Source organism: Aotus nancymaae, unplaced genomic scaffold (genome assembly GCF_030222135.1).
Source record: "Aotus nancymaae isolate 86718 unplaced genomic scaffold, 86718_ANA_hifiasm-v0.15.2.pri h1tg000011l, whole genome shotgun sequence".
Lineage (NCBI taxonomy): Eukaryota > Metazoa > Chordata > Mammalia > Primates > Aotidae > Aotus > Aotus nancymaae.
The window spans coordinates 89,199,543-89,222,677 of record NW_026988422.1 but is presented as its reverse complement, the minus strand read 5'-3'; the positions used below and the strand labels follow the sequence as shown (position 1 = coordinate 89,222,677).

At 42.4% G+C, this 23,135-nt stretch overlaps 1 protein-coding gene across 1 annotated transcript; it reads right to left on the bottom strand.

Moving 5' to 3' along the window:
- Nucleotides 1-8,361: 8,361 nt before the first annotated feature.
- On the bottom strand, nucleotides 8,362-13,882 carry LOC135274195 (small ribosomal subunit protein eS7-like). The gene is made up of 6 exons (XM_064374519.1): nucleotides 13,803-13,882; nucleotides 13,600-13,671; nucleotides 12,866-13,009; nucleotides 11,993-12,057; nucleotides 9,063-9,213; nucleotides 8,362-8,476 (listed from the first exon to the last, which is right to left on the bottom strand). Exons 1-6 carry the CDS (start codon nucleotides 13,875-13,877, stop codon nucleotides 8,399-8,401), a joined length of 585 nt encoding a protein of 194 aa, XP_064230589.1. The 5' UTR covers nucleotides 13,878-13,882; the 3' UTR covers nucleotides 8,362-8,398.
- Between the last annotated feature and the right edge of the window lie 9,253 nt (nucleotides 13,883-23,135).

Genomic DNA, 23,135 nt, shown 5'->3' with positions numbered 1-23,135 from the left:
TAATGGCTGCATAATATTCCATGGTGTATATGTGCCACATTTTTCCTGTCCAGTCTATCATCGATGGGCATTTGGGCTGGTTCCAGGTCTTTGCTATTGTAAACTGTGCTGCAATGAACATTCGTGTGCATGTGTCCTTATAGTAGAACGATTTATAATCCTTTGGATATATGCCCAGTAATGGGATTGCTGGGTCAAATGGAATTTCTATTTCTGGGTCCCTGAGGAATCGCCACACTGTCTTCCGCAATGGTTGAACTAATTTACACTCCCACCAACAGTGTAAAAGTGTTCCTATTTCTACACATCCTCTCCAGCATCTGTTGTCTCCAGATTTGTTAATGATCGCCATTCTAACTGGCGTGAGATGGTATCTCAATGTAGTTTTGATTTGCATTTCTCTGATGACCAGTGATGATGAGCATTTTTTCATATGTTTGTTGGCCTCATGTATGTCTTCTTTTGTAAAGTATCTGTTCATATCCTTCGCCCATTTTTGAATGGGCTTGTTTGTTTTTTTCTTGTAAATCTTTTTTAGTTCATTGTAAATTCTGGATATCAGCCCTTTGTCAGACGGGTAGGCTGCAAAAATTTTTTCCCATTCTGTTGGTTGCCGATTCACTCTATTGACTGTTTCTTTTGCCGTGCAAAAGCTGTGGAGTTTGATTAGGTTCCATTTGTCTATTTTGGCTTTTGTTGCCGATGCTTTTGGTGTTTTGGTCATGAAGTCCTTGCCTACGCCTATGTCCTGAATGGTTTTGCCTAGGTTTCCTTCTAGTGTTTTTATGGTGTTACGTCTTATGTTTAAGTCTTTAATCCATCTGGAGTCAATTTTAGTGTAAGGTGTCAGGAAGGGGTCCAGTTTCTGCTTTCTGCATATGGCTAGCCAGTTTTCCCAACACCACTTATTGAACATGGAATCCTTTCCCCATTGCTTGTTTTTGTCAGGTTTGTCAAAGATCAGGTGGTTGTAGATATGTTGTGTCGCCTCCGACGCCTCTGTTCTGTTCCATTGGTCTATATCTCTGTTTTGGTACCAGTACCATGCTGTTTTGATTACTGTAGCCTTGTAGTAGAGTTTGAAGTCCGGTAGTGTGATGCCTCCCGCTTTGTTCTTTTTGCTTAGAATTGACTTGGCTATGCGGGCTCTCTTTTGGTTCCATATGAAGTTTAAGGTGGTTTTTTCCAGTTCTGTGAGGAAGGTCATTGGTAGCTTGATGGGGATAGCGTTGAATCTGTAAATTACTTTGGGCAGTATGGCCATTTTCACGATATTAATTCTTCCTAACCATGAACATGGAATGTTTCTCCATCTGTTTGTGTCCTCTCTTATTTCGTTGAGCAGTGATTTGTAGTTCTCCTTGAAGAGGTCCTTTACATTCCTTGTTAATTGTATTCCTAGGTATTTTATTCTCTTTGTAGCAATTGTGTATGGCAGTTCGTTCTTGATTTGGCTCTCTTTAAGTCTGTTATTGGTGTATAGGAATGCTTGTGAGTTTTGCACATTGATTTTGTATCCTGAGACTTTGCTGAAGTTGCTTATCAGTTTCAGGAGATTTTGGGCTGAGGCGATAGGGTCTTCTAGATATACAATCATGTCATCTGCAAATAGAGACAATTTGACTTCCTCCTTTCCTAATCGAATACCCTTTATTTCTTTTTCTTGCCTGATTGCTCTGGCTAGAACTTCCAGTACTATATTGAATAGGAGTGGTGAGAGAGGGCATCCTTGTCTAGTGCCAGATTTCAAAGGGAATGCTTCCAGTTTTTGCCCATTCAGTATGATATTGGCTGTCGGTTTGTCGTAAATAGCTTTTATTATTTTGAGATAACGTTCCGTCGATACCTAGTTTATTGAGGGTTTTTAGCATAAAGGGCTGTTGAATTTTGTCGAAGGCCTTCTCTGCATCAATTGAGATAATCATGTGGTTTTTGTTTTTGGTTCTGTTTATGTGGTGAATTACATTTACAGACTTGCGTATATTGAACCAGCCTTGCATCCCCGGGATGAATCCTGCTTGATCATGGTGGATAAGCTTTTTGATGTGCTGTTGTAGTCGGCTTGCCAGTATTTTATTGAAGATTTTTGCATCTATGTTCATCATGGATATTGGCCTGTAGTTTTCTTTTCTTGTTGAGTCTCTGCCGGGTTTTGGTATTAGGATGATGTTGGTCTCATAAAATGATTTGGGAAGGATTCCCTCTTTTTGGATTATTTGGAATAATTTCAGTAGGAATGGTACCAGTTCCTCTTTGTATGTCTGGTAGAATTCGGCTGTGAAACCATCTGGGCCTGGGCTTTTTTTGGGTGGTAGGCTCTTAATTGCTGCCTCGACTTCAGACCTTGTTATTGGTCTATTCAGGGTTTCGACTTCTTCCTGGTTTAGGCATGGGAGGAGACTACTGTCCAGGAATTTATCCATTTCTTCCAGGTTTTCTAATTTATGTGCATAGAGTTGTTTGTAATAATCTCTGATGATGGTTTGAATTTCTGTGGCATCTGTGGTGATATCCCCTTTATCATTTTTTATTGCATCTATTTGGTTATTCTCTCTTTTCTTTTTTATTAGTTTGGCTAGTGGTCTGTCTATTTTGTTGATCTTTTCAAAAAACCAGCTCCTGGATTTATTGATTTTTTGTAGGGTTTTTCGTGTCTCTATCTCCTTCATTTCTGCTTTGATCTTAGTTATTTCTTGTCTTCTGCTAGGTTTTGAGTTTTTTTGATCTTGCTCCTCTAGCTCTTTCAATTTTGATGATAGGATGTCAATTTTAGTTCTCTCATTTCTTCTCATGTGGGCACTTATTGCTATATATTTTCCTCTAGAGACTGCTTTAAATGTGTCCCAGAGATTCTGGTATGTGGTGTCTTCATTCTCGTTGGTTTCGAAGAACATCTTTATTTCTGCCTTCATTTCAGTGTTTATCCAGTCAACATTCAGGAGAAAGTTGTTCAATTTCCATGAGGATGTGCGGTTCTGGGTTGGCTTCTGAATTCTGAGTTCTAACTTGATTGCACTGTGGTCTGAGAGACTGTTTGTTATGGTTTCTGTTCTTTTGCATTTGCTGAGGAGTGATTTACTTCCAATTATGTGGTCAATTTTAGAGTAGGTGTGATGTGGTGCTGAGAAGAATGTATATTCTGTAGATTTGGGCTGGAGAGTTCTGTAAATGTCTATTAGGTTTGCTTGTTCCAGGTCTGAGTTCAAGTCCTGGATATCCTTATTAATTTTCTGTCTGGTTGATCTGTCTAATATTGACAATGGTGTGTTGAAGTCTCCCAATATTAATGTGTGGGAGTCTATGTCTCTTTGTAAGTCTTTAAGAACTTGCCTTATGTATCTGGGTGCTCCTGTATTAGGTGCATATATATTTAGGATCGTTAGCTCTTCTTGTTGTATTGATCCTTTTACCATTATGTAATGTCCTTCTTTGTCTCTTTTGATCTTTGTTGCTTTAAAGTCTATTTTATCAGAGATGAGAATTGCAACTCCTGCTTTTTTTTGCTCTCCATTTGCTTGGTAAATCTTCCTCCATCCCTTTATTTTGAGCCTTTGTGTATCCTTGCATGTGAGGTGGGTTTCCTGGATACAGCACACTGATGGGTTTTGGCTTTTTATCCAATTTGCCAGTCTGTGTCTTTTGATTGGGGCATTTAGTCCATTTACATTTAGGGTTAATATTGTTATGTGTGAGTTTAGTCCTGTCATTTTGATGCTAGCTGGCTGTTTTTCCCATTGGTTGATGCAGATTCTTCATTGTGTTGCTGCTCTTTACCATTTCGTGCGTTTTTGGAGTGGCTGGTGCTGGTTGTTTTTTTCTATGTGTAGTGTCTCCTTCAGGAGCTCTTGTAAAGCTGGTCTGGTGGTGATGAAATCTGTGAGTACTTGCTTGTTCACAAAGGATTTTATTTTTCCTTCACTTATGAAGCTTAGTTTGGCTGGATATGAAATTCTGGGTTGAAAGTTCTTTTCTTTAAGGATGTTGAATATCGGCCCCCACTCTCTTCTGGCCTGTAGGGTTTCTGCTGAGAGATCTGCTGTGAGTCTGATGGGTTTCCCTTTGTGGGTAACCCGACCTTTCTCTCTGGCTGCCCTTAGTATTTTCTCCTTCATTTCAACCCTGGTGAATCTGATGATTATGTGCCTTGGGGTTGCTCTTCTAGAGGAATATCTTTGTGGTGTTCTCTGTATTTCCTGGACTTGAATCTTGGCCTGCCTTGCTAGGTTGGGGAAGTTTTCCTGGATAATATCCTGAAGAGTATTTTCCAGCTTGGATGCATTCTCTTCGTCACATTCAGGTACACCTATCAAACGTAGATTAGGTCTTTTCACGTAGTCCCATATTTCTTGTTGACTCTGTTCATTCCTTTTTACCTTGTTTTCTCTAATCTTCCCTTCTCGTTTTATTTCATTGAGTTGATCTTCAACTTCTGATATCCTTTCTTCTGCTTGGTCAATTCTGCTGTTGAAACTTGTACATGCTTCGCGAAGTTCTCGTGTTGTGTTTTTCAGCTCCATCAATTCATTCATATTCCTCTCTAAGTTGTCCATTCTCGTTAGCATTTCATCAAGTCTTTTTTCAAGGTTCTTAGTTTCTTTGCATTGGGTTAGAACATGTTCTTTTAGCTCACAGAAGTTTCTTATTATCCATTTTCTGAAAGCTGATTCTGTCATTTCATCACACTCATTCTCCGTCCAGTCTTGTTCCCGTGCTGGTGAGGAGTTATGCTGCCTTGTAGGGGGAGAGGTGTTCTGTTTTTGGGTGTTTTCATCCTTTTTGCACTGGTTTCTTCCCATCTTTGTGGATTTATCTGCCTATTGACTTTGTAGTTGCTGTCTTTCTGATTTTGGTAATTTTAAGTCTGCAGCAGCTGAACTCATAAACCCCCTTTTCTTCCCCCCAGGTGTTGTGGCCCAAGGGGTTAGCGCTTTATGCTTTTCAGCTGTGTTGCTACCGTTTTCCCTGCCCACAAGGTGGCAGTCTAGTCACACTCAGCCTGCAGAGGCTTCGCTGAGCTGCTGTGGGCTCTGCCCAGCTTCCGTGTGAGCTTCCCTGCAGTCCTGTGGGTGTAGTTAGAACTGCTTCTGCTATGCTGGCCCGCCCCTGTAGTGATGAAGTCTCTGTAGTGGCGGGTTGTCTTGGTTACGGAAAATTGCCCCGGAACTGCAGGGTGTTTCCCGATGGAGGACGCCCCTCCCCCACAGAGCTGGACCGTCCCGGGTTCAGCCGTGTTTCCAGAGGGGCCCTCTTTGTCCTGTAATCTCTTGGCTTGCCTCCTTGCCACAGCTCCCCTTGCTGGCCCAGAGGGGACACAGTCTCGTTCGCTTTGTTCAAGGAGCCGCTGCTCCCCGCCCCCCGTACAGGCCGAGCGGCTGCTCCGGTCCAACCAGTGGCGCTGGGAACCCTGGGGAGCTTTACCGCCTGTGAATCTCCTGGTCTGTGGGCAGTTAAAATCTGCTGCCCTGTGTGCCGCTGCGTCAGCTGAAGCAGCGGCTCTGAGATTCCTGGCGCTCCCTTGCCCGGGGGTCTCCTGGCTTGGCTCCCTGCTTCAGCTCCCCTTTCTGGCTCAGAGGGAACTCTGTCTCTCTCGCTCTGCATAAGAAGCCACTGCCCCCCGCCCCAGGGCGTAGGCTGAGCGGCCACTCCGCTCAAACCAGCGGTGCTGGCGACCCGTGGGGCTTTTCCTCCTGTGAATCTCCTGGTCTGTGGGCAGTAAAAGTCCGTCTGGAAATGCGGCGTCCACTCACCCTCTGCGCCTTCTCTCGGAGCTGCAATCCCGACTTCCTCCTAAGCGGCCATCTTGGATAGATCCCTGGAGATGGATTTTTTAATGTCTACTAGGTATACTATTGATAGCCACTCACATCATAGGAAAATCAGAAAATTCAGATTTTTGGGTTTTTTTTGGTACAGAGTCTCACTTTTGTACCAGTCTGGGGTGCCGTGGCGCAATCTCGGCTCACTGCAAACTCCGCCTCCCGGGCTCAAGCGATTCTCCTCAGCCTCCCAAGTAGCTGGGATTACAGGAGCCTGCCACTATGCTTGGATAATTTTTGTATTTTTAGTAGAGACAGGGTTTCACCATGTTGGCCAGGCTGGTCTCGAATTCCTGACCTCAGGTGATCTGCCCACCTCAGCCTCCCAAAGTGCTGGGATTACAGGAGTGAGCCACCACGCCTGGCCCAGAACATTTTTTAAAGGGAAAATTCATGGCCAGGCACGGTGGCTCATGCGTATAATCCCAGTACTCTGGGAGACTGAGGCAGGCAGATCACCAGAGGTCAGGAGTTTGAGACCAGCCTGACCAAAATGGAGAAACTGTCTCTACCAAAAATACAAAATTAGCTGGGTGTGGTGGCAGGCACCTGTAATCCCAGCTACTTGGGAGGCTGAGGCAAGAGAATCGCTTGAACCCGGGAGGTAGATATTGCAGTGAGCCAAGTGAGATCATGCCACTGCACTCCAGCCTGGGCAACAAGAGTGAAATTCAGTCTCAAAAAAGACAACCTGTGTAAATCTTGTTCCCTAAACCAGGGAATCTGTGAATGATACTGGCAAGCTTCACAACCACACCCCAGCCTCCTCAGAGCCAAACGTTCAACCACCTAATCCAACCCAAAGACCCCTGTAACTGCTTCTATGTAATTGCAGTGTAAGCTGATAAAGCCAAGACTGAATTTGCTGGTCGGAGGTGAAGGCGCCTCCGAATTAACACACACCATGTGCCACCCTCTGTGAGGTTAAAAGGATCATCTTCACGGCCCCTCTGAGGACTCTCAGCTTATAGAGCTGAGGTTGAGTCCAGCTTAATGAAGGACATACTTAAAAATCTCTGGCACTAATTAGCTACTGCTTTGAAAAGAACTCTATTACAGAAATTTACTACATATCATGAAGTAGGTAATGTCACTTTATATGCCAGAAAACTGAGGCTAGCATGGCGGCACCCACAGAAAATTACAATCTTAGGATTACACTCAAGTAAAAATATGCATCACCTGCAGCAAATCAGATCAGTTCCCAGGTTTATGGCCACAGAAACTGAGATGTTTCCTTTACCCTCCTCCAGCATTTTCTTAAGACCAATACGCTAGATGAGATGACAGGCATGAAGCCTCCAGAAAACGACTAAACACAGATGGCCAGGAAAGTGGGAGGAGCTCCATGCTGGAAAAGGGTGAGAATAGGTCTGCAGAACCCGGGCCTAAGTAAATACCTCGTTCCAGAGAAAACAAGGCAACCCCAACAGGCACAGGGCATAGTCAGCAGAAACGGGGATGGGACCGATGGACTACTGAGGATAAAGGGCCAGCCTTGGTAACTGCTTGCCAGGGCACCCTCCTCACTCACCCACTCACCTACAAAGGCCTCAGCCAAGTATGAACAAGAGCACTTGCCCAAGGTTTGAAGCATCCAGTATGCCCGCACCACATTCATTCTGCCTCTGCCACAGCAGCAGGAGTCTGGCCCTCACTTGCAAAATGGGAAAATACTATCATGGCCCCTCAAAGGCTTCCCAGAATTAAGTCTACCTGAAGGAGTAATTTGATGCAAACGTGTTATTTGTGGCTGTTCAGTAAGATTTCTTCTTCACCCTATATAAGCAGGAAGGGAAGTTTTACGAGGTAATTTCAAGGCTTCTCCATACCTGAAAGTAACTCGGCACAAAGGCGAAACTGAGGCAATAATTCTCTTGAGGCGTCTGCTCCACTCTACAAAGACCTGGTACAATCAGTCACCTAATTTTCCTCCAGGGTCCCAACTTCAGAGCTTTCGTTTCACCCAATGCCTTTATATTTGATGAACTGGAAACCTAAGTTAGTGGGGAACTGGACTACTCAAGTCTACACACCATCTAGCAAATACCAAATCTGTTAATCAGACCCTTACATTTAACTTGTGAAAGTCCATTTAACACCTAACATGGATTTACGTATAAAAAATTCAATGAATCTGAGGGAACGAGAAGTGGAGTTGTTGTTTAATGAGTAATTTCAGTTCTACAAGATGAATGAAAAAGTTCCAGAGATCTGTTTCCCAACTTTGTAGATGTTCTTAGGCTACTGAGCCATAAACTTAAAAATGGGTAAAACGATAAATTTTACTTACATCACAGTAAAAAACAGTGCCTGGTCTGCTTTTAGTTTGAACCATGCAAAAGTGCCGATATTCAGCTATTTCTGAGTATCACGTGATGACACCTTACATCACATCCCAAATACAAGCAGAACCTCACAGGCGTCAAGCTTCCTCGCACAGACACCCTCCCGCTGAAATCCTCCAGCCCACACAGGACGCTACTGGTACTGAGGACCGCTGTGCACAGATGAATGTGGGATTCTGAAAAACAAGCCTGAAACAGAGTACTGTGAATATATTTTTTATTTAGTCATTCTGTTTACAATTGAAACTCTGGGAATTCAAAATTAACATCCTTGCCCGTGAGCCTCTTATAGACACCAGAAAAAGTTTCAACCTACAAGAAAAGAAAGAATTCATCACAAAACTTTGAAAATACACACTCAGCTTAAAACCTAATCGTTTTGCGAAACGGTGCCCTCTATGATTTTCCTCCTCAGCAACCGAGTACTGAGAAGATGAGGAATACTCAGGCATGCACGCAGCAGTCTTCCGACCAGGGACAAGCGCCTCTCCAATGTCACGTGACAGGACTCTACACCACTCTGCTCCTCCGCGCCACACGGACAAAGCCACCAGTGGACCCCAGCAGTCGTCCACATGGTTATGTCCTGATCAGTTATGACAACTAATACCATCATCATCACCCACCCCTAACTTACCAAGAATACACAGCCTAACTAAAACTCAGACCACAGAATTGTTCTGCTTCCAAAAGGTATAGAGAATTTCAAGTGTTCAATTCTTGAAACATCTCCATTTCAAACCTGACACATAATCCAAAGGACAGCAGGCTGAAGTGCGGGTGAAAAGAGCTGGCCCTGAGTGTACAGTCATTGCTCTGGGGGCGCATGAAGCAGGTGACACTACAATCCGCTCTCACTGTGGCTGAACCTTTCCATGGGAACGTGTTGACCTGTTACCTTGTGTTCCACATTGTTCTGCTGTGCTTTGTCCAAATGAACCTCTATGAGCCGGCTGCCATCCAGTTTCACGCGGATTCTCTTGCCCACAATTTCACTTGGGAAGACCAGGTCCTCAAGGATTGCATCGTGCACAGCTGTCAGTGTACGGCTAAAAGAATAGTTAAAAAGTAAGTAGCCTAGCAATGCCCGCCTTCCAATTCCAGAGGGCACCTCTTAACTGAAAATGCAAATCCCAGATTCCTGAAGTCAAATTAACCCTCGCTTTCAAATAAGCTTGCTATACTTCATGTACCAAACTAAAGCCTGTGCCTACCTAGAATAGGGTAACAGCTTACTGATTTATTTTAAAAGCTTAGTCAATTTTAAATGTTACTCTGGGGTAAGCTACAAACTCACCAAGGCAGTATGAGTGACCGTCTCAATGTGAGATTAGTGAGGCCTTTTATACATCTTTATTTTCACTTGTTTGATTTCTTAACTAAATCTCTACAACAACCTTTTGCTCATCTACAAAACCACCCCCCCTTCCAATGTCAAGGTAATCTTTCTAAAAAACTGATATGATCATGTAATTTACCTATAAAAGACCCTTCAAGAGCTCTCCTAGACAGACCTCCAAGATACCATCAAAACTCCTTGTTCTCCAGGATCAAATGAGGCAACATTCCATCCCAAGGCACTGTTCCATCACCAGCTCCAGGACAGCTGCCCCTCCCCGCATGAGGGTCTGTGATTTTCAACCCATTAGCGTCACAAAAACTGCCAGTGCAATCTTGCTCCTCATCTGAGTATCTCTATCAAATTCAAAACCTACCTACCTGCTACCTGACAAATGAGGAGTTTCAATTAACTGCAAGCTTTTGGGACAGCTACCACGTACCATGAGACATGAGGAGTAAGTCGAGACAGTTCTTAGCTTCAGCGTTTCCGGAGCTGCCTTGTACATGGTTATCTGTCTAGGTCTCACCCCACGGTAGCTAACAGGAACACTATAGTCTACTCATTTGTATTTCCTATCTGGCAGCATCCATATACACCATTTCTAGTAGCTCTCAATTTTACTGCCAACATCTTAATGTTCCACAGCCACAAAGGGCAAAAGCTGGAACAAAGTCCAGTCCCCAAAGTCCTCATCACCTTTCAGAACTCATTAATTAAGCACATTCTTCCAATATTAGGAAAGCACCCAATATGGAAACCAGATTCCAATGTTATCTACTATCTTTTTAAATGGGGAGCAATGGCACCACACGTCAACTACCACAAACCACAGGGGCTGGAGCGCTTCAGAGGAAAACCCTGCTATACCCGAAAACTGGATCAATTTCGGCATTTAACCTGAGTTAGATAAAGGTAGCCGTGTGGAACGGGGAAAATAAATCTGAAAGTAGGAAGCCAGATTGGAAAAGTGGTAGAATCACTACGACCTACCAACCAGGCTTAGTGTGAAGGAGGAAAGGCTTTCAGCGTACACGCTGGATCACACCAGAAACACTGTGAAGCCTTCATCTGAGAAAATCTGGAAAATACGGATTTGTACTGAGAGGGAACTGAAGCTATAGATTTGAAGGACAGTCCTTTAGCTGTGTAGAAAGCAAAGGGACTGGTTTTTTTTTTTCCTTTTTTTTTTTGAGACAGAATCTTGCTCTGTCACCCAGGCTAAAATGCAGTGGTGCTATCTCAGCTCAGTGCAATCTCCACCTCCCTGTTTGTTTTATTTTTATTTGTTATTATTTTTTTTATTTGGGCATACCAGCATCCAGATTGGGTTTAAGCAATAACTCTCCTGCCTCAGCCTCCTGAGTAATTGGGATTACAGGCGCCCACCACCACACCCGGCTCTTTTTGTATTTTTGGTAGAGCCGAAGTCTCACTATGTAGGCCAGGCTGGTCTTGAACTCCTGACCTCAGGTGATCCGCCCACCTCAGCCTCCCAAAGTGCTGGGACCACAGGCGTGAGCCACCGCACCCAGCCCAACGGGCGTTTTATACTCATTTCCTAACTCAGGTTATCAGAACTAAGTTTCCAAAACCCTCTTTTTAAGTGTCATGATTTTTAAAAATTACATTTTCTAGGTCACAGAATTCTAGTTCTAGAAAACCTGGCATGTACCTTTCCGCATACCATAATTCAATCCAATAACACGTTACCAGATTCACAACACTTTCTATTTTCTAGTGGTTTTCAGAACCAGACTGAATTTTTTAAAAAAAATCTTAACATTACTAGGTTTAGCTGCAATGAGCAAATTCTCCAAGCCCGGACCAGTTTTCTCATCCACTGAGGACAGCAATACAAATTATACATTTCACAGGGCACAGGCACAGCGACATTTGTCTTCTCAAACCCATGCCTAGGCAAGAGTCCTCAGGGATCTAATAGTTCCCATTTGTAAAACAATGTACAGAGACTAACAAAATACCAAAAGATCTAGTTAAAGACAACGACCAATATTTGAGTTTATGCCAGATAACCTGTAAGTCAATCAAGTTCACGTATCATTTCCACTGGCATCTTCAACTGCAGTGATGTTTTAACCTGTGATGTCGTCACCAAAATCCACCTTCGTTTTTCACTTCCAATCCAGAGCAAAAATAAAAATCCAAGCCCACGTCCACTATGTCTAGCAGGCTTCATCACACAGAATGAGTTCCTTCTCATCATTCCTATCCTGTGCACAAACAATCGGAGGAAATCGTCTCATCTTGTGACAGCACTGACCCACTAGATGTAAAATGACTATGAGAATACACTTGTTTTACATCTGAAATTCTAAAACACATCACGTGCAACTGTAGAGGAAACCAAATGCTGTCACTCAAAAATCCCCACTTGAGTATCTTCTGTTTTTATAAACTAAAACTTACACAAAGTGAGTTGTTAATAAGAGAGGTACACACATTTCTGAAACTACTAAAATACTCACCTCCTGGGACGCTTTTGTTTATTTTTTGTACGGCTTTTTCGAGTTGGCTTAGGCAGAATTCTCCTCTGTAAAGTAAAAATTACCATGTGACAAAATTAAGACCTTAAATTTACAAAAAACCGAAACTGTCAAACTGCTTTAAAAGCAAGAAGAGTGGCAGGGTTAAGTTCAAAGTTCGAGAAAGCTGCACAACCTAGACCAAACAATTTACCGAGAAAATCCTTCTATGGAGTTACTTCCTGATCCTAGAATAACTCAGAATCCACAGATTCTATTAATAAGCCAGTGGTAAAAAACCTCCCAGATATGCCTTTCCCCATGCCTGCTGAGCCAGAATAAATACTACTTCTTTTCTTCCTGATCAATCCTGGCACTTCATTCCCCATCGACTTCAGTTCACGCCAAAGCCAGATCTGAACTGTAACAGGTTTCTTAGATTGATCATCTCGGTAAGCAACACACCACACTTGTGAAATGTAATTTTAACTGCAGGAAATCATTTCTATAACTCAAAACACAGCAGACTGTCACTTTACAGATTTCTTGTTTCAACTCTTAATTAAAAAGTGTACTTTATCTTTCTTTTTAAACCTTCTTATTTTTCTGTTTCTGTAGACAGGGTCTCACCATGTTCCCCAGGCTGGTCTACAGTGATCCACCCGCCTCCACCTCGCAGTGCTGGCAGGAGCCCATGAGCCCCCACGCCCTGCCTGTTACTTTATCTTTCTACCCAGTGCAATCAACTTACCTAGCAGCCTGCCACTTCGGATTCATGAAAGGATTGCTTTCATGACTCCAACTACCAGTGCAGTCTAAACACAAGCAATTTTAGCAAAATTCAAGAAGAGAAACATGTAACAGCAGAACAGATACCTGAGCGATAAAGACAACATGTTTCCCACTGAACTTTTTCTCCAATTCGCGTACTAGCCGGACTTGGATTTTCTGGAAAGATTTTAGTTGAGGAACGGGAACAAAGATTATGATAGCTTTCCGGCCACCACCAACTTCAATTTCCTAAAGGAAAAAAAAAATCCCCTTTGTTAACTCCTTCAGAAAGTAAAAAACGTTGTGGTCAAATTAGTCTAAGAAGACCTCATCATCAACGTCGTAGCTGCACTACGAACGAATACTAGTGTTGAGTTAATGTTCAGTGCAACCTTCGGAGATGTTCTCATCTCTCACCAATCTTCCTATTTCCTTATTCCAGGAAGAAGGGAGAATGAGCAGGCCTGAGGTCAATCACTGCCACTTCTGCACGCCCGCATGCGGCAACTCTGGGCTAAGTGTAGAGAAGTCTGCATCCTAGGAGCTCCCCAAAGCTCTTTGCTGTATCTATCATTCAGTCAGAGCTAATAACGTCCCAAACGGGCCCAGGCCCTCCCTGCTCCACGTTGACAGCGACAGCTTAAAGTGCAGGGGACCTGCAACCCCACTCCCTGCACCGGGGCGGTATCACTCCCTAACACGGCGGAGACTGAGTTCAGGTGAGGCAGCCGGGCGGCGAGTCATCAACAACCGTAACCCAAGGCGTGCGACAACCCTCCCAGGCAGTGCGCGGGGGACGCGCCGCGACCTCCCTTCCAGCCGACGGAGCCCCAGCTTACCTTGGCTGCCGTAATATTCAGCTCCCTGAGCTGAGCCTTGAGGTCCGAGTTCATCTCCAGCTCCAGAAGAGCCTAAGAAGCAAACAGCAGCAGGGCCGACCCTCAGCGCGCGTCCGAGCACCCCGGGCCCCGCACACACGCGGCCGCCTTCCCTCCAGGGCGGGGAGCCTCCGCCCACCCCGGACCCCGGGGAACCCTCTCACCTGGGAGATGCCGGACTCGAACTCGTCTGGCTTCTCGCCATTGGGCTTCACGATCTTGGCGCTCGAACTGAACATGGCTTTCTCCTGGGAGAACAGGAGGCACAGCGGTCAGCGTTACGCGGCCCGGGCTGCAGGCGCCGCTGGCTCGCCCTCCTGCCCGCACCGCACCGCACCCCACCGCCCCGCACCCCGCTCCCCGGCCCCGCTCGCCCCGCAGAAGCCATCGGAGGGCACATGCCGGGGAATCGGCTGTATCTCCACCCGGTGAGCAAGGCCCGCCGCTCCAGGGATGACTCCAGAAGGCGTCTTCTTCAACACAGGCAAAAAAGTCCGACCCGACCGGTGACAACCAACAGGATGGCATTAACGTGAGACATGAAGAGCCGCAGGGTCTATCGCCTGGGGAAGAGCATTCCAGACAGGAAGGAACTCATTCTGAATGATCCGGCTGTGGACAAGTAATTTAATCAGAGCTTCAGTTTCCTCTTCTGTCAAATGTCATGCAAGAGTTATTTTCTGCCGTGGGCCAGTCACTGTGAAAAATGCAAAAACATTACACTAGGTGCCCTCTCAGGATTCCCAGCCACGTTTACTGAGCAGAGATGGTATTCATCTCACATTTTTAATGCTAGCTATGCTCCCAGCTCATGTTTCTCTAACGATGTTTTTTAAAAAGGGCAAGTGACTATCTCCTTGGAAAATTAAGGGATAACTTGAGGTTTTTTTCCGAATAGAAAGGAAACTACAGCTGCATCTACAGTCTCATGTGGGCAGTCATTCTGAGGCCCCTTGTGGAACTGGCTGCATTTCCTTACTCCACATGCACTTGTCGACCTGGCTTTTATCTCTGCTGCTCTATAAAAGTAACAATCTAAAAGTTCATCCGGTTCATCTTTCTCTGTGAACCTATGAATTGAGAAAAAATTAAAGTTCTTTCTGGTTTCCAGTCCTCTGTTGAATGGGAATGGTGAGCAAGGACACCCGTGCCTTGTTCCCCATCTGAGGGGAAAGCATTCAGTCTTTCTCCATTGAGGATAATATTAGCTCTAGGGTCTTTGCAGATTTTTTTAATGTAATTCAGGAAATTCTCCTCTATTCCTGCATTTCTGAGGTTTTTTTTTAAATCATGAATGGATGTTGGAATATGTCAAATGCTTTGTGTCTATGAACTAATATAACGATGTGAGTTTTTCTTCTTAGCCTGTTAATATGCTGGACTACAAACTCCACTTGGTCATGACATATAATTATTTTCCAAATTGCTGCATGTAATCATTGAGGATTTTTTTGTATCTGTGTAAGGGAGGAAAACAGGGTCTGGAGGCAGGAACATAAGGCCGACTCACACTTCAGCCGTGACAGGAAATACCCTCTCCATAGTAAATGACTTTATGACTTTATTTCATCCTCCTCATTTACATAGGGCATACCCCAAGTAACCAGTGGAATCCTCTAGAGGATATTTAAACTCCCAGAAATTCTGTAACAGGCCTTTAGGCCCCTGTGCCCGGGCTGCTCCCACGCTGGAGTGCACTTTCATTTGCTGTACATCGATGAGACTCAGCCACTATTCTCCCTGGATGCTCAGATGGTCTCAGTTGTGGCCAGGACGGGCCCCTCTTAGATAAGCACCTGAGTCTTGTCATCTCCATGAATGTCTGAACATAGTCTCGTTTACTGGCATAAGATGTTCCAGGCTCCTCTTGTAATTTTCTGCCTGAGACATAGAATGAGCCTTTTTTCCTAGAAGTGCTGATACTTTTTTTTTTCCAAAAAATAGTACTGGAGATCAGAATCTTCACAGCAGAAAGCATTGTGGGGGTCCTCATAAGCCATTTCAGTGGACAGAGCTTAAAAACATGCATTTAAAATAATTGTTTTGTAAAAGATACAAGTTCACAGTGACATTCTCAATCCACTTCTAACAGGACGGTTCCTTCTGAAAGCCTCAGCTCTATCATAGCATCTCATTGTCTCCTGTAATAAAAAACTTGATAAACACAAAAATACAATTACTTACTTGCTTTATCTGACAATATGAGAGAAGACATTCAAAGTAACAATTCAGGCGGGCCGCAGTGGCTCACACCTGTAATCCCAGCACTTTGGGAGGCCGGAGTATATGGATCACTTGAGGTCAGGAGACTAGCCTGGCCAATATGGTAAAGCCCCATCTCTATTAAAAATACAAAAATTAGCCAGGTGTTGTGGTACATGCCTGTAGTCCCAGCTACCTGGGAGGCTGAGGCATGAGAATAGCTTGAACCCAACAGGTGGAGGTTGCACTGCACTCCAGCCTGGACAACAGAGTGAGACTTTGTCTCAAAAACAATAGAAAGCAATCATGCGGTCAGTCTGTTATCCCCGCTTCTCCAGCACCCAGTGTGTAGTCTCACCTTCCCCTTTCCCATATTTGTAATTCCCTTTTATCTTGTTTTATACATAGCCTTTAAATATGCTTTGAATTAGATAAAAGTTGCTCACTTTTTTTTTTTTATTAAAGACACACTTTTTGTTTTGGCAAGAATGTTTTCCTACAATATATGCTTATTGGAAAATACTCAAATAATGAAATATCTATTATTTAACTTTATATTCTAAATTATGACAAGTTTGTCTACAAGTATCCCATTACATTTACCTAATTATTTTAATTGTTTACCTGGATTATTTATGAAAACAGAGTCATTATTTACAGTTATAAAACTCTCATTGCAAAATTATAACTAAAACAGTGAAAAGAAGATTTGACCTAACTGGCTCCATTTTGCTCATAACCTCCAAGTTGTCTTCATTCATTCCCAGGCATAGGCCAAGCTAACGTTGGGAGGAACTTGGTTTACAATTTAGCTTTGAAACAAAGGCAGTCACAGTCCTTTCCTTATTGTCTGTGGACTACACTGCCAAAAGTCACTGGATTAGAAGTGTTAGTAATTTTAGTAAATTCAGGATGCAGCTATTTTCATTGAACCCATATCAATGTCTTACTTACTAAAAATTACTCAAGTAAAGATAATTCTTTTTGGGGCTGGGTTTATAGTTTTGAAACCCCAGTGCCAAATTTTGACACCTTATAGTATTTGGCAGGAATATGTATGAAACTGCTTGATTACTAAATGTAAACAAAAATGTATGCTGTCAATCCTTCAGACATTTCTCATATTACTTCACCAATAATGTTAAAGCTAGCTTATCTATTAAAGATTCTACTTAAGTTACATAAACTTGAAAAAGCATTTAATGAGTCTTTTTTAGTATCTAACTTAAGCCCTTTTATTTTTCTTTAAGCCAATTAATTAGAGCTCTTTTATATATTTTTAGCAGTGGAACTTACTGTACACAACACGTAAATACACATAAAAATCTATTATCCATGCCCATGGAAGTACAAACTGCCTTTGCAAAATTATAACTGAGGAAATTATGAGAGTGAAAGAAATCAAACCTAACCAACTCTGTCTTGCTTCTAACACTTAAGCTGTCTTTGTCCATTCCTGGGTGTAAGCTGAACTAGCTTTGGGAAGGAATTTAGTTCATGGTTTGACTCTGAAACCAAATTGGTAACAGCCCTTTCCCAACAAGAACCCCTCTTGCCTGGGGACCAACCTGCCTTTGCAAGACTAACATATTAGCTACAAGATTAGAAATTACAGTTTAGGGGTCATGCAGTCTCTGCTCCAAAAGTCTGAACTTCCCCAAATTGCTCCTGTGGGTAACATCACAATTGTAAAGCCTAAGATAAGTGCTTGATATATGCTGCAGACCCTGCCCAGGCGGGTAATCTGACCCAACCACCAGTTGTGCCATCACACCCATGAACAGAAGACAGCAAGAAAACATCACTTCAACCTCCTGTGATTCCATCTCCAACCTGATCGATCCCCACTTCCCAAGCCCCTACCTACCAATTGTCTTCCTCTGGTTCCCGAATGCTGGTGGAGATTGACTTGAGTAATGAATTCCCATCTGCCACAGTTGGCTCTGCATGAGTTGCTCTTTCTCCACTGCAAATCCCCTGTCTTTATAAATCAGCTCTGCATGGGCAGCTGGCAAGGTGAACCCACGGGGCTGTTACAGGACATTTTATAGATTTAAAGACCCCCCCTTTTTTTTTTCCTATCTTAGACTTTGAGATTCTTAATAGCCTGTTTCACAACCCTAGGCAGTTGTCAGCTAAATAGCCTTAAATTTGAACATTAAAGAAAATAACTCAGTTGAAAATCAAATGGCAAAACTTAGATCATGAACAACAGAAAGAAAAACTCTGGTGGTGCTAGGCGGAGACACTCATATTTTTCGTTAAGCAAAATTAAACATAAAATTAAACTATGCTCTTCCTTAAAAACCCAAGAGTAATTCCTAAAAATCCAAAAAGAAGGAATCCTTCCCAAATCATTTTATGAGACCAACATCATCCTGATACCAAAACCCGGCAGAGACTCAACAAGAAAAGAAAACTACAGGCCAATATCCACGATGAACATAGGTGCAAAAATCTTCAATAAAATACTGGCAAGCCAATTGCAACAGCACATCAAAAAGCTTATCCACCATGATCAAGTAGGATTCATCCCGGGGATGCAAGGCTGGTTCAACATACGCAAGTCTATAAACGTAATTCACCACATAAACAGAACCAAAGACAAAAACCACATGATTATCTCAATTGATGCAGAGAAGGCCTGCGACAAAATTCAACAGCGCTTTATGCTAAAAACCCTCAATAAACTAGGTATTGACGGAACGTTATCTCAAAATAATAAAAGCTATTTACGACAAACCGACAGCCAATATCATACTGAATGGGCAAAAACTGGAAGCATTCCCTTTGAAATCTGGCACTAGACAAGGATGCCCTCTCTCACCACTCCTATCCAATATAGTACTGGAAGTTCTAGCCAGAGCAATCAGGCAAGAAAAAGAAATAAAGGGTATTCAAATAGGAAAGGAGGAAGTCAAATTGTCTCTATTTGCAGACGACATGATTGTATATCTAGAAGACCCCATCGCCTCAGCCCAAAGTCTCCTGAAACTGATAAGCAACTTCAGCAAAGTCTCAGGATACAAAATCAATGTGCAAAACTCACAAGCATTCCTATACACCAATAACAGACTTAAAGAGAGCCAAATCAAGAACGAACTGCCATTCACAATTGCTACAAAGAGAATAAAATACCTAGGAATACAACTAACAAGGAATGTAAAGGACCTCTTCAAGGAGAACTACAAACCACTGCTCAACGAAATAAGAGAGGACACAAACAGATGGAGAAACAGTCCATGTTCATGGTTAGGAAGAATCAATATCGTGAAAATGGCCATACTGCCCAAAGTAATTTACAGATTCAACGCTATCCCCATCAAGCTACCTATGACCCTCTTCACAGAACTGGAAAAAACCACTTTAAACTTCATATGGAACCAAGAGAGAGCCCGCATAGCCAAGTCAATTCTAAGCAAAAAGAACAAAGCGGGAGGCATCACACTACCGGACATCAAACTCTACTACAAGGCTACAGTAATCAAAACAGCATGGTACTGGTACCAAAACAGAGATATAGACCAATGGAACAGAACAGAGGCGTCGGTGGCAACACCACACATCTCCAACCATCCAATCTTTGACAAACCTGACAAAAACAAGCAATGGGGAAAGAATTCCCTGTTTAATAAGTGGTGTTGGGAAAACTGGCTAGCCATATGCAGAAAGCAGAAACTGGACCCCTTCCTGACACCTTACACTAAAATTAACTCCAGATGGATTAAAGACTGAAACATAAGACGTAACACCATAAAAACACTAGAAGGAAACCTAGGCAAAACCATTCAGGACATAGGCGTAGGCAAGGACTTCATGACCAAAACACCAAAAGCATTGGCAACAAAAGCCAAAATAGACAAATGGGACCTAATTAAACTCCACAGCTTCTGCACGGCAAAAGAAACAGTCATTAGAGTGAATCGGCAACCAACAGAATGGGAAAAACTTATTGCATTCTACCCATTTGACAAAGGGCTGATATCCAGAATTTACAAAGAACTAAAACAGATTTACAAGAAAAAAAAAAAACAAGCCCATTCAAAAGTGGGCAAAGGATATGAACAGATACTTTGCAAAAGAAGACATATATGAGACCAACAAACATACGAAAAAATGCTCATCATCACTGGTCATTAGAGAAATGCAAATCAAAACTACATTGAGATACCATCTCACGCCAGTTAGAATGGCGATCATTAAAAAATCTGGAGACAACAGATGCTGGAGAGGATGTGGAGAAATAGGAACACTTTTACACTGTTGGTGGGAGTGTAAATTAGTTCAACCATTGCGGAAGACAGTGTGGCGATTCCTCAGGGACCCAGAAATAGAAATTCCATTTGACCCAGCAATCCCATTACTGGGTATATATCCAAAGGATTATGAATCATTCTACTATAAGGACACATGCACACGAATGTTCACTGCAGCACAGTTTACAATAGCAAAGACCTGGAACCAACCCAAATGCCCATCGATAATAGACTGGACAGGGAAAATGTGGCACATATACACCATGGAATATTATGCAGCCATCAAAAATGATGAGTTCGCGTCCTTTGTAGGGACATGGATGAACCTGGAAACCATCATTCTCAGCAAACTGACACAAGAACACAAAATCAAACACCGCATGTTCTCACTCATAGGTGGGTGTTGAACAATGAGAACACATGGACACAGGGAGGGGAGCATCGCACACTGGGGTCTGTCGGGGGGAAAGAGAGGAGGGACAGCGGGGGGTGGGGAGTTGGGGAGGGATAGCATGGGGAGAAATGCCAGATGTAGGTGATGGGGAGGAAGGCAGCAAATCACACTGCCACGTGTGCACCTATGCAACAATCTTGCATGTTCTTCACATGTACCCCAAAACCTAAAATGCAATTAAAAAAAAAAAGATTTGTTCTGCTGCTCCGATAGGAAGACAGCACTTTGTGTTATTAAAAAATGACCATTTGACTGTTAAAAAATGGCATCTTTTAAAGTGATGGAGGTTGAATGTTACTCACGTTTTGTTAAACATCTGTGCTTCCTCTTTTGTAATATCTACTTATTCATTTTACCCATTTTCCACTGGGACCTTAGTGCTTTTCCTGATAATCTGTATAAGCTCTTTGCAGAGCCTCTAGTTCTCATATTGGCTGCTAATGTTTTCTCGATCTATTTTCCTTCTTTTCCTTGACACACATTTTCACATGTGTGTGTAGTTTTACATTTGCATGTGGTGTATTTCTATGTAAATCGTCTTTTCCATTGTGAATTCTTCCATTGAATTTGTACTAAGTTTAGATCTTTCTCCATGATCAGATAGTAACCTATTACCTGTTTAAATCCTAATCTTTAATAGTTTTTGATGATATAAAGTGACAAAATAGATATTTTCCTCCAAAAAAAAAAAAACCCAAGAGTAGCCTCTGTTGCAATAACTATTTTAGTGAAAAAACATCAAGAGAAAATAGAATTCAGTCAACTGAGAAGAAAAAGACAAAAAAAACAATTTTGCTGAAAAAAAAAAGACAAGGTCTTAGAAGAGTAAAACAACCAACCAACAAACGAAAACATGAAGGCCTTTCCAATGCAAACACGCACACACGCACTCACTCGTCTTTCCAATGCAAACACGCACACACGCACTCACTCGTCTTTCCAATTCAAACACGCACACACGCACTCACTCGCTCTTGGATGTTACCCTTTTAATTAAGCTAAATTTTAACAAGTAAGTTCTTTTTAAAAAAAAAAAAAAAACTCTTTTAACCTTATTACTGTATTTCAGCTAGGACAAAATTCTGCTAAACTAACAACGGTCGCACAAATTATATGATTTTTGAGCACTCTTAAGTGTGAGCAGAAGTAATACCAGCTGGTTGTTCAATGCGAACTTTATTCTTTAAAAGGAATTTGCAAGACAGAATCCCAAACCAGTTTCTTACCTAAGGTCTCAGGCTATAGACTGCTGAGGATACAAAATCAATGTGCAAAAATCACAAACACTCCTCTACACCAATAACAGACAAGCAGAGAGTCAAATCACGAGTGAACTCCCATTCACGACTGCTACAAAGAGAATAAAATACCTAGGAATACAATTTACAAGGTACGTGAAGACCTCTTGAAGGAGAACTACAAACCACTGCTCAAAGAAATAAGAGAAGACACAAACAAATAGAAAAGAAAAATCCATGCTCATGGATAGGAAGAACCAGTATCGTGAAAATGGCCATACCATCCAAAGTAATTTATAGGTTCAATTATATCCCCATCAAGCTACCACTGACTTTCTTTACAGAAGTAGAAAAAACTACTTTAAATTTCGTATGCAACCAAAAAAGAGCCCGTATAGCAAAGACAATGCTTAGCAAAAAGAACAAAGCTGGAGGCATCACACTACCTGACTTCAAACTATACTACAAGGCTACAGTAACCAAAAAAGTATGTTACTAGTACCAAAACAGATACATAGACCAATGGAACAGAACAGAGGCCTTGGAAATAACACCACACATCTACAACCACTTGATCTTCCACAAACTTGACAAAAACAAGCAACGAGAAAGGATTTCCTATGTAATAAATGGTGCTGGGAAAACTGGCTAGCCATAGGCAGAAAACTGAAACTGGACCCCCTACTTACACCTTATAGAAAAATTACATCAAGATGTATTAAAGACTTAAATGTAAAACCTAAAACCATAAAAACCCTAGGAGAAAAGCTAGCCAATACCATTCAGGACACAGGCATGGGCAAAGACTTCATGACTGAGACACCAAAAGCAATTACAACCAAAGCCAAAACTGACAAATGATGTCTAATTAAACTAAAGAGCTTCTGCACAACAAAAGAAGCTATCATCAGAGTGAACAGACAATCTACAGAGTGGAAGAAAATTTTTGCAATCTACTCATCTGACAAATGTCTAATACCCAAAATATACAAGGAACTTAAATTTACAAGAGAAAAATAACCCCAACAAAAAGTGGGTGAAGGATATGAACAGACACTTCTCAAAAGAAGACATTTATCTGGCCAACAAACATATGAAAAAAGCTCATCATCGCTGGTCATTACAGAAATGCAAATCAAAACCACGATGAGACATCATCTCACAACAGTTCGAATGGCAATCATTAAGAAGGCAGGAAACAAAAGATGCTGGCAAGGATGTGGAGAAATAGAAATGCTTTAACACTATTGGTGGGAGTGTAAATTAGTTCAACCATTGTGGAAAAGTGTGACAATTCCTCAAGGATCCAGAAATTCCATTTGAGCCAGCAATCACATTACTGGGTAT